The 13780-nt window shown below is 44.0% G+C and overlaps 1 protein-coding gene across 1 annotated transcript in view; it reads left to right on the plus strand.

Moving 5' to 3' along the window:
- The window catches only part of LOC129697257 (actin-binding LIM protein 2-like), a 143406-nt gene that overhangs the window by 17734 nt on the left and 111892 nt on the right, over nt 1-13780 (plus strand). The window contains exon 6 of the mRNA XM_055635654.1: nt 10012-10158. Coding sequence (XP_055491629.1) covers nt 10012-10158 — 147 coding nt within the window. The remainder of the gene's footprint in view (nt 1-10011; nt 10159-13780) is intronic.

Raw genomic sequence — 13780 nt, forward strand, 5'->3', positions numbered from 1 at the left:
CTCGCAAGCCATGAGTTATTCTTGGTTTTCTCAATCATTCTTGGATTGTCTGCAATGCAAGAGAAAAACAAATGTTTGAGTGAATGAATTGCTGCTTTGTGCAAGTGGTGGCGACTGCAGACTGGAATGTCAATGGATGACCACTGTAAACTAGAAGCTGCTGTCCGTGAAGCGGTTAGACGGCTGCAGAGGTCAGCATCCAGCGGAACTGTTGTCTGACCCAACGCTCCCTATAATATCACCCAGATACACATCACTCTGGTAACCATATAACCATATAACAATTACAGCACGGAAACAGGCCATCTCGGCCCTACAAGTCCATGCCGAACTAATTTTTTTTTCCCCCTTAGTCCCACCTGCCTGCACTCATACCATAACCCTCCATTCCCTTCTCATCCATATGCCTATCCAATTTATTTTTAAATGATACCAATGAACCTGCCTCCACCACTTCCACTGGGAGCTCATTCCACACCGCCACCACTCTCTGCGTAAAGAAGTTCCCCCTCATATTACCCCTAAACTTCTGTCCCTTAATTCTGAAGTCATGTCCTCTTGTTTGAATCTTCCCTATTCTCAAAGGGAAAAGCTTGTCCACATCAACTCTGTCTATCCCTCTCATCATTTTAAAGACCTCTATCAAGTCCCCCCTTAACCTTCTGCGCTCCAGAGAATAAAGACCTAACTTATTCAACCTATCTCTGTAACTTAGTTGTTGAAACCCAGGCAACATTCTAGTAAATCTCCTCTGTACTCTCTCTATTTTGTTGACATCCTTCCTATAATTGGGCGACCAAAATTGTACACCATACTCCAGATTTGGTCTCACCAATGCCTTGTACAATTTTAACATTACATCCCAGCTTCTGTACTCAATGCTCTGATTTATAAAGGCTAGCATACCAAAAGCTTTCTTTACCACCCTATCTATATGAGATTCCACCTTCAAGGAACTATGCACGGTTATACCCAGATCCCTCTGTTCAGCTGTATTCTTCAATTCCCTACCATTTACCATGTACGTCCTATTTTGATTTGTCCTGCCAAGGTGTAGCACCTCACATTTATCAGCATTAAACTCCATCTGCCATCTTTCAGCCCATTTTTCCAAATGGCCTAAATCACTCTGTAGACTTTGGAAATCCTCTTCATTATCCACAACACCCCCTATCTTGGTATCATCTGCATACTTACTAATCCAATTTACCACACCTTCATCCAGATCATTGATGTACATGACAAACAACAAAGGACCCAACACAGATCCCTGAGGCACCCCACTAGTCACCTGCCTCCAACCCGATAAACAGCCATCCACCATTACCCTCTGGCTTCTCCCATTCAGCCACTGTTGAATCCATCTTGCTATTCCTGCATTTATACCCAACAGTTGAACCTTCTTAACCAACCTTCCATGAGGAACCTTGTCAAAGGCCTTACTAAAGTCCATATAGACAACATCCACTGCTTTACCCTCGTCAATTTCCCTAGTAACCTCTTCAAAAAATTCAAGAAGATTAGTCAAACATGACCTTCCAGGCACAAATCCATGTTGACTGTTCCTAATCAGATCCTGTTTATCTAGATGCTTATATATATTATCTCTAAGTATCTTTTCCATTAATTTGCCCACCACTGAAGTCAAACTAACAGGTCTATAATTGCTAGGTTTACTCTTAGAACCCTTTTTAAACAATGGAACAACATGCGCAGTACGCCAATCCTCGGGGACTATTCCCGTTTCTAATGACATTTGAAATATTTCTGTCATAGCCCCTGTTATTTCTACACTAACTTCCCTGAATGTCCTAGGGAATATCCTGTCAGGACCTGGAGACTTATCCACTTTTATATTTTTCAAAAGTGTCAGTACTTCTTTTACTTTGAACCTCATAGTATCCATAGCTACTCTACTAGTTTCCCTTACCTCACATAATTCAATATCCTTCTCCTTGGTGAATACCGAAGAAAAAAAATTGTTCAATATCTCCCCCATCTCTTTTGGCTCTGCAGATAGCTGTCCACTCTGTCTCTCCAATGGACCAATTTTATCCCTCCTTATCCTTTTGCTATTAATATAGCTGTAGAAACCCTTTGGATTGACTTTCACCTTACTTGCCAAAGCAATCTCATATCTTCTTTTAGCTTTTCTAATTTCTTTCTTAAGATTCTTTTTACATTCCTTATACTCCTCAAGCACCTCATTTACTTCATGCTGCCTATAATTATTGTAGATCTCCCTCTTTTTCCGAACAAGATGTCCAATTTCCCTTGAAAACCAGGGTTCTTTCCAATTTTTACTGTTTCCTTTCAACCGAACAGGAACATAAAGATTCTGTACTCTTAAAATTTCCCCTTTAAATGTCCTCCATTTCTCTTCTACATCTTTCCCATAAAACAAAATGTCCCAGTTCACTCCTTTTAAATCATCTCGCATCGCATCAAAGTTAGCCTTTCTCCAATCAAAAATCTCAACCCTAGGTCCAGTTCTGACCCTCTCCATAATTATATTGAAACTAATGGTATTGTGATCACTGGACCCGAAGTGCTCCCCAACGCATACCTCCGCCACCTGTCCAGTCTCATTTCCTAACAGGAGGTCCAGCACTGCCCCTCCTCTAGTAGGTACCTCTAGGTATTGCTGCAAAAAACTATCCTGCACACATTTTACAAACTCCAACCCATCCAGCCCATTTACAGAATGTGTTTCCCAGTCTATGTGTGGAAAGTTGAAATCTCCCACAATCACTACCTTGTGCTTACTACTAATCTCTGCTATCTCCTTACATATTTGCTCTTCCAATTCTCGTTCCCCGTTTGGCGGTCTATAATACACCCCTATAAGTGTTGCTACACCTTTCCCACTTCTCAATTCCACCCAAATAGCCTCCCTAGATGAGCCCTCCAATCTATCCTGCCAAAGCACTGCTGTAATATTTTCCCTGACTAGCAATGCAACACCTCCACCTCTTGCCCCTCCAATTCTATCACACCTGAAGCAACAAAATCCTGGAATATTTAGTTTCCAATCACAGCCCTCCTGCAACCACGTTTCACTGATCGCCACAACATCATACTTCCAGGTGTCTATCCAGACTCTAAGCTCATCCACCTTTCTTACAATGCTCCTAGCATTAAAATATGCACATTTAAGAAAACCCCCGTCTCTTATTCTCTGTTTATTTCCTTTTTTTTCTTTCTCCTCTTGTGTCCGAGTGCTTCCCATTTCTGCTTCCTGCCTCCCATTCTGTCTACTACCTTTCGCTATTTGAGTCCCTCGCCCCAACCATTCTAGTTTAAAGTCTCCCCAGCTGCCTTTGCAAATTTCCCGCTAGGATATTGGTCCCCCTCGGGTTCAAGTGCAACCCATCCTTTCTGTACAGGTCCCACCTTCCCCAAAAGAAGTCCCAATGATCCAGGAACTTGAATCCCTGCCCTCTGCACCAGTCTTTCAGCCACGCATTTATCCTCCACCTCGCTCCATTCCTACTCTCACTGTCGCGTGGCACAGGCAGTAATCCTGAGATTGTTACCTTTTTGGTCCTTTTTCTTAACTCTCCTCCCAACTCCCTAAATCCTCCCTTCAGGACCTCTTCCCTTTTTTTTCCTATGTCATTGGTACCTATATGTACCACGACCTCAGGCTATTCTCCCTCTGATTTAAGGATATCTTGGATGCGTTGAGTCACGTCCGAGACTTTGGCACCAGGGAGGCAGACCACCATCCTGGTCTCCCGACTGCGTCCACAGAATCGCCTATCCGACCCCCTAACAATAGAGTCCCCAATTACTATTGCCCTCTTTTTTTCCCTACCTTTTGGAGCAACAGGGCCGGTCTCTGTGCTGGAGGCCCGTCCGCTGTCACTACCCCCGGGTAGGCTGTCACCCCCATCCGTACTCAAACAGGAGTACTTATTTGCGAGGTGTACCGACATTGGAGTACTCACTCGTTCCTGCCTCTGCCCCTTGCCCTTCCTTAACGTGACCCACTTGTCTCTCTCCCGTGGTTTTGGAGTGACCACCTCTCTATAACTCCCCTCTATGACCTCCTCACTCTCCCTGATCAGAGCGAGGTCATCGAGCTGCTGCTCCAGGATCCTAATACGGTCCCTTAGGAGCCCCATCTCGCTGCACCTGGTGCAGATGTGGACGTCTGGAGGGCCATCCGACACCATGACCTCCCACATCTGACATCCAGAACAGTACACTGCTCTGACTGTCATTCTCCCGCCTTACCCTGGATCTGATACCAGTATAATACAATAGAAACTGCTGGGAGAAATCAGCAGGTATCTGACTCACAACAGCTGCTCCCTCGTGACCTTTAAACTGCACCTTTATTATATAAACAAAAAGCACTGTACCTTTAGCCCACTGTACCCTTGGCTCACTGTACCTTTACTAAAGCACTGTACATTTAGCCCACTGTACCCTTGGCTCACTGTACCTTTACTAAAGCACTGTACCTTTAGCCCACTGTACCCTTGGCTCACTGTACCTTTACTAAAGCACTGTACCTTTAGCCCACTGTACCTTTAGCCCACTGTACCTTTACTAAAGCACTGCACCTTTAACCAGAAAGCACAAATGCTAACCTGAGGTTGCACCCAATCAGCTGCTTCCTCTAGTCTGCTTCCACCAATCAGCGGCTTCCACCAGAACCCTCACTATGGAGTGTGGAATGTTACGGATTTCGGTAAAAAAGCCCTGACCCTCCTCCACTGCACCAACGGTCCTGGGCCTCTGTGAAAACAAGCCCCGCGCCCAATTTATATACTCACCGCCCTGACCCTCCTCGACTGCTCACCAACGGTCCTGGGCCTCTGTGAAAACAAGCCCCGCGCCCGATTTATATACTCACCGCCCTGACCCTTCTCGACTGCTCACCAACGGTCCTGAGCATTGGTAGACACAAAATGCTAGAGTAACTCAGCGGGACAGGCAGCATCTCTGGAGAGAAGCCAGCTGGTGACGTTTCAGGTTGAGACCCTTCTTGTAGGGTAAGTTATTCCAGCATTTTGTGTCGACCTTCGATTTAAACCAGCATTTACTGTTCTTTCCAACACGTATCACTCCGGCCTGCTTTGTTCTTTTGACTACAGCCTTTTAGACTTTAGAGATTCTGCATGGCAACAAGTCCTTTGGCCCACCGAGTCTGCGCCAACCAGCGATCACCCCGTACAGTAGCCAAAAAAGTGGTGGGGGGGGGAGGGGGCAGCAGCCCCCCGGGTTCCGCGGCCCATGTCTAGCAGGGTGTCAGAGGTTATGGGGAGAAGGCGGGAGAATGGGGTTAGGAGGGCGAGATAGATCAGTCATGATTGAATGGCGGAGTAGACTTGATGGGCTGAATGGCCTATTTCTACTCCTAGTCCTTATGACCAACAAGTATGTTTAGTTAGTTTAGAGATACAGCATGGAAACAGGCCCTTCGGCCTACACAATCCGTGCCGACTACTGATCCCCGCACACTATCCTACCCACACTGGGGACAATTTACAATTCTTACCAAGCCTATTAACCTACAAACTGGTACGTGTTTGGAGTGTGGAAGGAAACCGGAGCACCCGGAGAAAACCCATACGGGTCACGGAGAACGTACAAACTCCGTACAGACAGCACCCATAGTCAGGATCGAACCTGGGTCTCTGGCGCTGTAAAGCAGCAACTTCACCGCGGCACTCTTTGTATTTTAAATCATTCTCTTGAAACTAGGGATGCAATAACTTGGCTATTCCATGTTGAATATCAGGTGCGATCAAGTACTTACAAAATGAACATAAAAGAGTTTTGCGTAGACATCTGAGTTTGAATCAAATTGTTAATTAATAAGCAGTTTCTTTTGGTCTCTTTTTAGATTATTCTCTAAACGATGAATGAGTCATGTATCCACTTCTTGAGAGGACCAAGCACACTTGTGCATGGTTTATGCATTGAGAGAAATTTGAAAATAGGTAATTCCATCCAACCTGCATAATGTAAACTGGAAGAATTCACGTCCTACCAAATACGGTTCTAGATACTTGTCTCTGTTTCCTCGCTGTAGGCAGTCAGGCTCAGAAATGAGCTGTTGCTGGGTGGGTAAACCTGCTACAAGTCTACACATTCAAGAATGGACTGGTAAAGGGTGGTCACGGTGGCGCAGCGGTAGAGTTGCTGCCTTAGAGCAAATGCAGCGCCGGAGACCCGGGTTCGATCCCGACTACGGGTGCTGTCTGTGCGGAATTTGTACGTGACCTACGTGGGTTTTCTCCGAGATCTTCAGTTTCCTCCCTCACTCCAAAGACGTACAGGTTTGTAGGTTAATTGGCTTGGTAAATGAAAAAATTGTCCCTGGTGGGTGTAGGATAGAGTTAACGTGTGGGGATCGCTGGTCGGCGCGAACCCAGTGGACCGAAGGACCTGTTTCCGCGCTGTGTCTCTAAACTAAATTAACTAAACTAACTGTCACGTCACAAATGTGCCAGACCATGAATGTGTCCAGCAAGAGAAAATCTAATCAACTATCCCTGACATTTAATGGCATCATCATTGCTGGAATTGCCACTATCAGCAACTTGGAATTAACCATTAACCAGTAACTCAACGTAACCAGCCACACAAATATAATTGGTTTAAGAAGAGTTTGGAGGATGGATATCCTGGGGCAAGTCACAGCTCCTGAACCACATTTCCACCATCTACGAGTATGCAAGTGGTCCATACGCCTCCAATCCCTGGATATCCGGTGGGCGGCGCAACTCACGTCGCAGCGGCCTCTGCAGTCCGTCTGTCTTTTTATTATTTTTTGTCTCGTTTGAATGTAGTTTTTATTTATTTTTTTGTGTATGGGTGTGGGCATGTGTGTGGGGGGCGGGGGGTGGGGGAAACTTTAAAAAATCTATCCCCTGCACGGAGAACCCGACCTTTTCTCTGTCGGGTCTCCGTTGTCGTTGGGGCTGAGCACCGTGGAGCAGCCTCCAGTAGGAACGACCTGGGGCTCCAGTCACGGAGCTGCGGACCTACTCACCATCATGGAGCAGGCCGAGTTCGGAGCGGGAGGAGCGGTGGTAACGCGCTGCTGCGACCCGACCCTGGGGATTCGGAGGCTTACCGCAGGTCTGGCAGACAGGAACACCAGGAGCCCGCGAATCCCTGCTGGGAGACCGCTTTTCGGGGCTTCCGCAACGGCGACTTCACCCGCCCGAGCTGCGGGGTTGAAGAGTACCTGGAGCGGGGCCTTACAACACCGTCCCGCGCGGCTTGGAATGGCTGCGGGACATTGCTAGCGCCCGCCGGGGGCTCCAACAACAAGACCCGGAGCGTGGCCTTGCATCACCCGGCGCGGCGTTAATGGCCGCGGGACAATTACCATCGCCCGCCGGGGGCTTTGACTTTGACTCTGACATCGGGAGGGGAATGGGAAGTGCAGGGGAGAAATAAGTCTTTGCCTTCCATCACAGTGAGGAGGAGATGCGCTGTGATGGATGTTTGTGTAAATTGTGTTGTGTCTTGGTTCTTTTTTGTGTGTATGACTGCAGAAACAACATTTTGTTTGAACCTCAATGGGGTTCAAATGACAAATAAATTGTATTGTATTGTATCCTTGTGTTTATCAAAAAGCCTCTTAGAAACATGGAAAATACGTACTGGAAGAGACCATTCGGCCTTTTGAGCCAGCACCACCACTCAATATGATAATGGCTGATCATCCAAAATCCAAGTTCCTGCTTTCTCCCCATATTCTTTGATTCCATGAGCCCTAAGAACTATCTCTTGAAATCATCCAGTGAATTAGCCTCCACTGCCTTCTGTGGCTGAGAATTAGACAGATTCACAACTCTCTGGGTGAAAAGGTTTTTCCTCATCTCAGTCCTAAATGTCCTACCCCTTATTCTTAAACTGTGACCCCTGATTCTGGACTTCCCCAACATTGGGAATATTTTTCCTGCATCTAGCCTGTCCAATCCCTTAAGAATGTTATATGTTTCTATAAGTTTACCCTTCTAAATTCCAGTGACTATAAGCACAGTTGATCCATTCCTTCATCATATGTCAGTCCCGCCATCCTGGGAATTAACGTGGTGAACTACACTCCCTCAATAGCAAGAATGTCCTTCCTCCAATTAGGAGACCAAAACTGCACACAATACTCCAAGTGTGGTCTCACCAGGGCCCTGTACAACTGCAGTATGACCTCCTTGCTCCTGTACTCAAGTCCTCTCGCTATGAAGGACAACATGCCATTTGCTTTCTTCACTGCCTGCTGTACCTGCTCTTAAACCCCACTGGTATCTGCTTTTATCACTAATCCTGTTGGGAATTCCAGGCTCTCACCACTATGTAAAATACATTTCCTGGAAAATCACCTTTTAAAATTTCTCCTTCTGACCCTAAGCTATGCCCTCTTCTCTTTGGTATTTTCAACCTGGGCAATAGGTATTGACTGTTTACCCCGAAAAGGCAGCCAGCTTCATCAGAGACCCGCACCACCCTGGCCACTTATTTCAGCCCTGCCATTGGGAAGATGATACAGGAGCCTGAAAACTGTAACATCCAGGTTCAGGAACAGCTTCATCCCTACAGCCATTAGGCTATTAAACACTACAACCTCCAAATAAGCTCTGAACTACATAGACTACTATGGTCATCATTGCACTATTATTGTTTGTTTGTTTCTTATGTGTGTGTATTCGTGTGTGCGTGTGTATGTATATATAATATATATATATATCAATATATAATCTATATATAGATATAGTGTATATCTGTATATAGTGAGTATGTATATATACACACACTGAACTTTTTTTTCTCATTATATTGTTTACAGTGTACTGTGCTTCCATATTCTGTTGTGCTGCTGCAAGGAAGAATGTTATTGTTCTATCTGAGACAGATGACAATAAAACACTCTTGACTCTTGACGAACCTTCCAGGGCAGCTTACCACGCTGAACCTCATCAAAGGCTTTGCTGAAAATCGTTTTGACCACATCTAAAGCCCTGCCCTTATCAACCCTCTTGGTTACTTCTTCAAAAAACACAATAATATTCATGTTGATATACAAACATGATATAATGCAAAGCTTAACATTTCTTTACATTTTCTTTTCTTGCTATTGGTGTTCGACAATTTATTTTGAATGAGCTAATCAATGTTTTTACTAAGGTGAAGGAATTTGTGATAAATTCATGGAGCATCCATTCACATTCCTGCAATTTTACCCCTACTGTGAGTAATGTCTGAACATCTCCATCTTCCCAAGTTGGATAATTTACACTAATACCCAGGCATACCCATACTGTTACAGGGCGAATATACAAACTACATACAGACAGCACCCGTAGTTGGGATCGAACCTGGGTTTCTGGTGCTGCAAGCATTGTGAAGCGGCAATTCTCCGACTGCTCCACCTTGATGAACTAGGAAAAACAATTTGTACTCAATTTGTTATACTGCAACGTGTTTTTGATCAGATACTATAGATACAACATAAAGGTTACTTTGGAAGTTGGCAAGCAGGTAAAAAATGCTGTCTTGGGGCAGAAAACATGGTTTTCATGTAACTGCTTTAAAGTAATCAGACACCATTATCTCTTAACAATACAGCTGTTACTATAACTGAGGCAGGCCATGGAAAATGACAAGCAATATTCATTGTTGACATGTGCAATATAGCTGTGTTAAATTATGCAACTATGTAATATAGTGTTAAGTATTTTTAGCTTGCAGTAAAAAAAAGTAAACATAGCTATTAAGGAGACGTTTGTTTCTGAAAACCCTGCAGATTAAATACATTTGTCTTTGAAATACTGAAACTCTGTAGTCCCCAACTCTCTTTCCTCTAATGTCTCTACTGTTGTTTTAAATTGCGATTTTCTATCACACTGGCTTTCTTAGGAACAAAACTCTTGCTTTATAACAGAACTATCTGTCGTCTAATATTCGAAACAGTTGACTTGGTTCCTTTGTGTTCTGTGCTTCCTGCTCGCTGACTCTTGCATCTTTCCTTTGTTCTCTCTCTCGTAGGCCAAGCTAGATGATGAGATTCTTGACTACAGGGATTTGGCTGCTCTTCCCAAAGTCAAGGCCATTTACAACATTGATCGTCCTGACATGATCTCCTATGCGCCGTACATCAATTACTCTTCCATTGACAGGCATAGAATGGGGGAGGTACTGAACAACTCATATTACTTATTAAAATAAGCATGGAATTTTATTCTGGACAGCATTGCATTAGATAAGATGATTTTCATGTTGGTAACAGATTACCTAAGAAAAAAAAGCCAAATATAAACATTGCAGCCAGAAGAGATTTTGTAAAAATATGAATATATTAATGTTATGGTCAAGATCATTGAAGGGTGAGATTCTTTTTCCTTCATAATGTTACAGTAGAATGTTGTGAAACTGATGATCCTTCCTTGTGGCAAACTGGTCTCCATGAACCAAATGAGTTATATTCTTGCTCACACCATGATCAATTGAACATTTTGCCCTGAGAATTCCCGCTTTAATGTAAACAGGCCTCTCATTTGGGAGTCACATTTTCTCTTCACTACCTGGCCAGAGGAAAATTCCATGCCAAAGAATCTCTACCTTCAAGTATTAATCGTGTAACATTAGTAGTCTAAGATGAATCTTTTGGTACACCAGTTTGTCCTGGTACATGTTGTGCCGCACAAACATTGAAATTATGCTGTTTGCTACGCCACTAAATATTGGACTGCATTGTGCTACTTTGCCACTTTGCAGTTCCATTGAGAACCAACAAAGGCTGGTCTCAGTGTTCATGGACAGGCCTGTTTACTTCATGGAAGGGCATTCAGATTTAAGTTCCCGAGCAACTGCAGTCAAGAGCACATTGTAAATTCTGTGGATGCTTTCAAGAGAGAGTTAGAGCTCTTAAAGATAGGATATGGGGAGAAGGCAGGAACGGGGTACTGATTGTGGATGACAGCGATGATCACAGTGAATGGCAGTGTTGGCACAAAGGGCCGAACGGCCTACTCCTGCACCTATTGTATATTGTAAATAATTGCAGACACATCTGACTTTTTATTCTGCTCTTAAACTTGTCGTTAAATACAGAGGATTCCATAAATTGTCTTGCATCCAGTATCTTGACATTATCATATTCGTTGCTGATTGCAAGCATGGCACCATTGATTTTTTAAAAATTTATTATATTTCTCCACCTATTTTTCTATGTTTCTATTTCTAAATGTTCCTGATTATCAGTGAAAACGGGGAACCGTGAAAAGGCCCTGTGACTCCAGAGTACACCTGTAGGAGGGCTGCATAGAACAGCAACATTGCACGGACAGCTGAATGGCTAGTGAAGTTAGACACAAAATGCTGGAGTAACTCAACGGGACAGGCAGCATGTCTGGGGAGAAGGAATAGGTGACGTTTCATGTTCCCAACGTTGGGGGAGTCCAGAACCAGGGACCACAGGTTAAGAATAAGGGGTAAGCTATTTAGAACGGAGATGAGCAAACATTTTTTCACACAGAGTTGTGACTCTGTGGAATTCTCTGCCTCAGGCGATGGAAGCCGGTTCTCAGGATACTTTCAAGAGAGAGCTAGATAGGGCTCTTAAAGATTTCGGAGTCAGGGGATAAGGCAGGAACGGTACTGATTGGGGATGATCAGCCATGATTTCATTGAATGGCGGTGCTGGCTCGAAGGGCCGAATGGTCTACTAATGCACCTATTGTCTATTGGCTCTTGGCATACAGTGGTGTGGCCTGAAGGCATGGTTTTAGCTCAGTAGTTCTGGTGCATTATGTCTATGAACACATAGTTCTGTGGGCACTTTTTATGATCCTGCACTGTAGTTGTGGAAAAAAATGATTCATGAAATGATGGAAGGTATTACAGCAGGATATCAGTCCCCACAGATGTTGTATCTTGGCAGGTGGATTATAAAAAATCACCCTGCTAGAAAATTTTAATCCATTACACTTATGCTTTGCCCACGTTTTAAAGTGTTTACTCATATTTTCTGATGAATTCTCTTCCATTGGAGAATTGGACACATCTTAGCACAGGTGTAATTTCCCTTTCAAATTTTCTTTATGTAAAGTATTGTCCATGCGCACAGTATATAACTTTACTACTAGAAGTCTGATCTTGACCACTTCCTGATGTTCTGCATATTGATTTTAGAAAAAACACTGACACTTACGGCTGTGATTTTTGGCCATCTTACTCAGAGTCCCCCTCCGCTGTGCAGGACAAGAGGACTTTCCCCATTGATGAAAAATAAAAGAGTTATTAGTGTTTAAAAAACGTTGAGATTCTCTCTCTTGAAGGGACTATAAAACCCAGAGGTGTTGAGTGCCTCAGTCAGTCTCTGCAAGATGGGGGAGAGAGAGGGTCACGTCTCAGTCTGAGCTGTGAATAACACTGAACACGTCTGCTAAACCGTGAGTGGTTTTACTGACCTGTCAGTGCCCTTAATGTGGTTTGAAAATATAGTTTGGAAATGTTAAAGCTGTGTTGCCTTTGGTTTGGAAATGCTAAAGCTGTGTTGCCTAATTAAAGTTGCCTTGCCTAATTAAAGTTGCCTTGCCTAATTAAAGTCACCTTGCCTAATTAAAGTCGCCTTGCCTTCTATATAATTAATAGTCTAATCTTGACCACTTCCTGTTTGCGCTTTAATTTGATTTTAGAAAAAACACTACCACATACGGCTGTGATTTTTGGCCATCTTACTCAGCGTCCCCCTCCGCTCATCGGGTGCCGAGGATTTTTCCCATTGATGAAAAATAAAATAGTTATTAGTGTTTAAAAAATGTAGAGATTCTCTCTCCTGCCAATCACGCCATGAAGGACATTTCCCTTCTGGTGGGAGGTGAGAGGGAGTATAAAACCCAGAAGTGTGGGCGTGGCTCAGTCTCTGCAAGATGGAGGAGGGAGTGGTTATTACTAATGAGAAGGCGCCTGTAAGGCTGAAAGATCTGCAGGTGGATAAGTCACCTGGACCAGATGGGCAGCACCCCAGATAACAGAGGTGGCATTAGAGATTGTGGAGACATTCATTGCGATCTTTCAAGAATTACTAGAGTCAGGGGTGGTTCCAGACGATTGGAAAATTGTAAATATTACTCCACTGTTCAAGAAGGTTGCGAAGCAAAAGGGTGGAAACTATAGGACGGCTATCCTGACTTCAATAGTTGGTGAGATTTTAGAATCCATTATAAAGGATGAAGTTTCTGAGTACTTAGAAGCACACGATAAAATGAGCCGAAGTCAGCATGGTTTTGTGAAAGGGAGATCTTGCATGACGCCCCTTTTGGAATTCTTAACACAGCAGGATAGACGAAGGAGAGTCAGTGGATGTGGTTTACTTGGATATTTCGAAGAACCCGAGGTATCAGAGGGCAGATACCATGTATGGATAGCAGGTTGGCTGGATGGCAGAAGGCAAAGAGTGGCAATAAATGGGGGCTTTTTCTGGTTGGCTGCCAGTGACTAGTGGAGTTCCTCAGGGCCCGGTGCTGGGGCCGCTACTCTTCATGTTGTATATCAATGATTTGGATGAGGGGAATCAAGGCTTTATATATGATACGAAGAAAGGTGGAGGGGCTGGTAAGTGTAGAGAAAGTACTACAAAGTATGCTTAGTACTACAAAGCTAGTTTATCAGTGGAATATCTATATTACTAAAAGTTAGATCTTGACCACTTTCTGTTTTTCTGTTTCATGATTTTATAAAAACCGTTGCCACTTACGGCTGTGATATTTGGCCATCTTACTCAGAGTCCCCCTCCGCTGTGCAAGACAAGAGG

Source organism: Leucoraja erinacea, chromosome 1 (assembly GCF_028641065.1).
Source record: "Leucoraja erinacea ecotype New England chromosome 1, Leri_hhj_1, whole genome shotgun sequence".
Lineage (NCBI taxonomy): Eukaryota > Metazoa > Chordata > Chondrichthyes > Rajiformes > Rajidae > Leucoraja > Leucoraja erinaceus.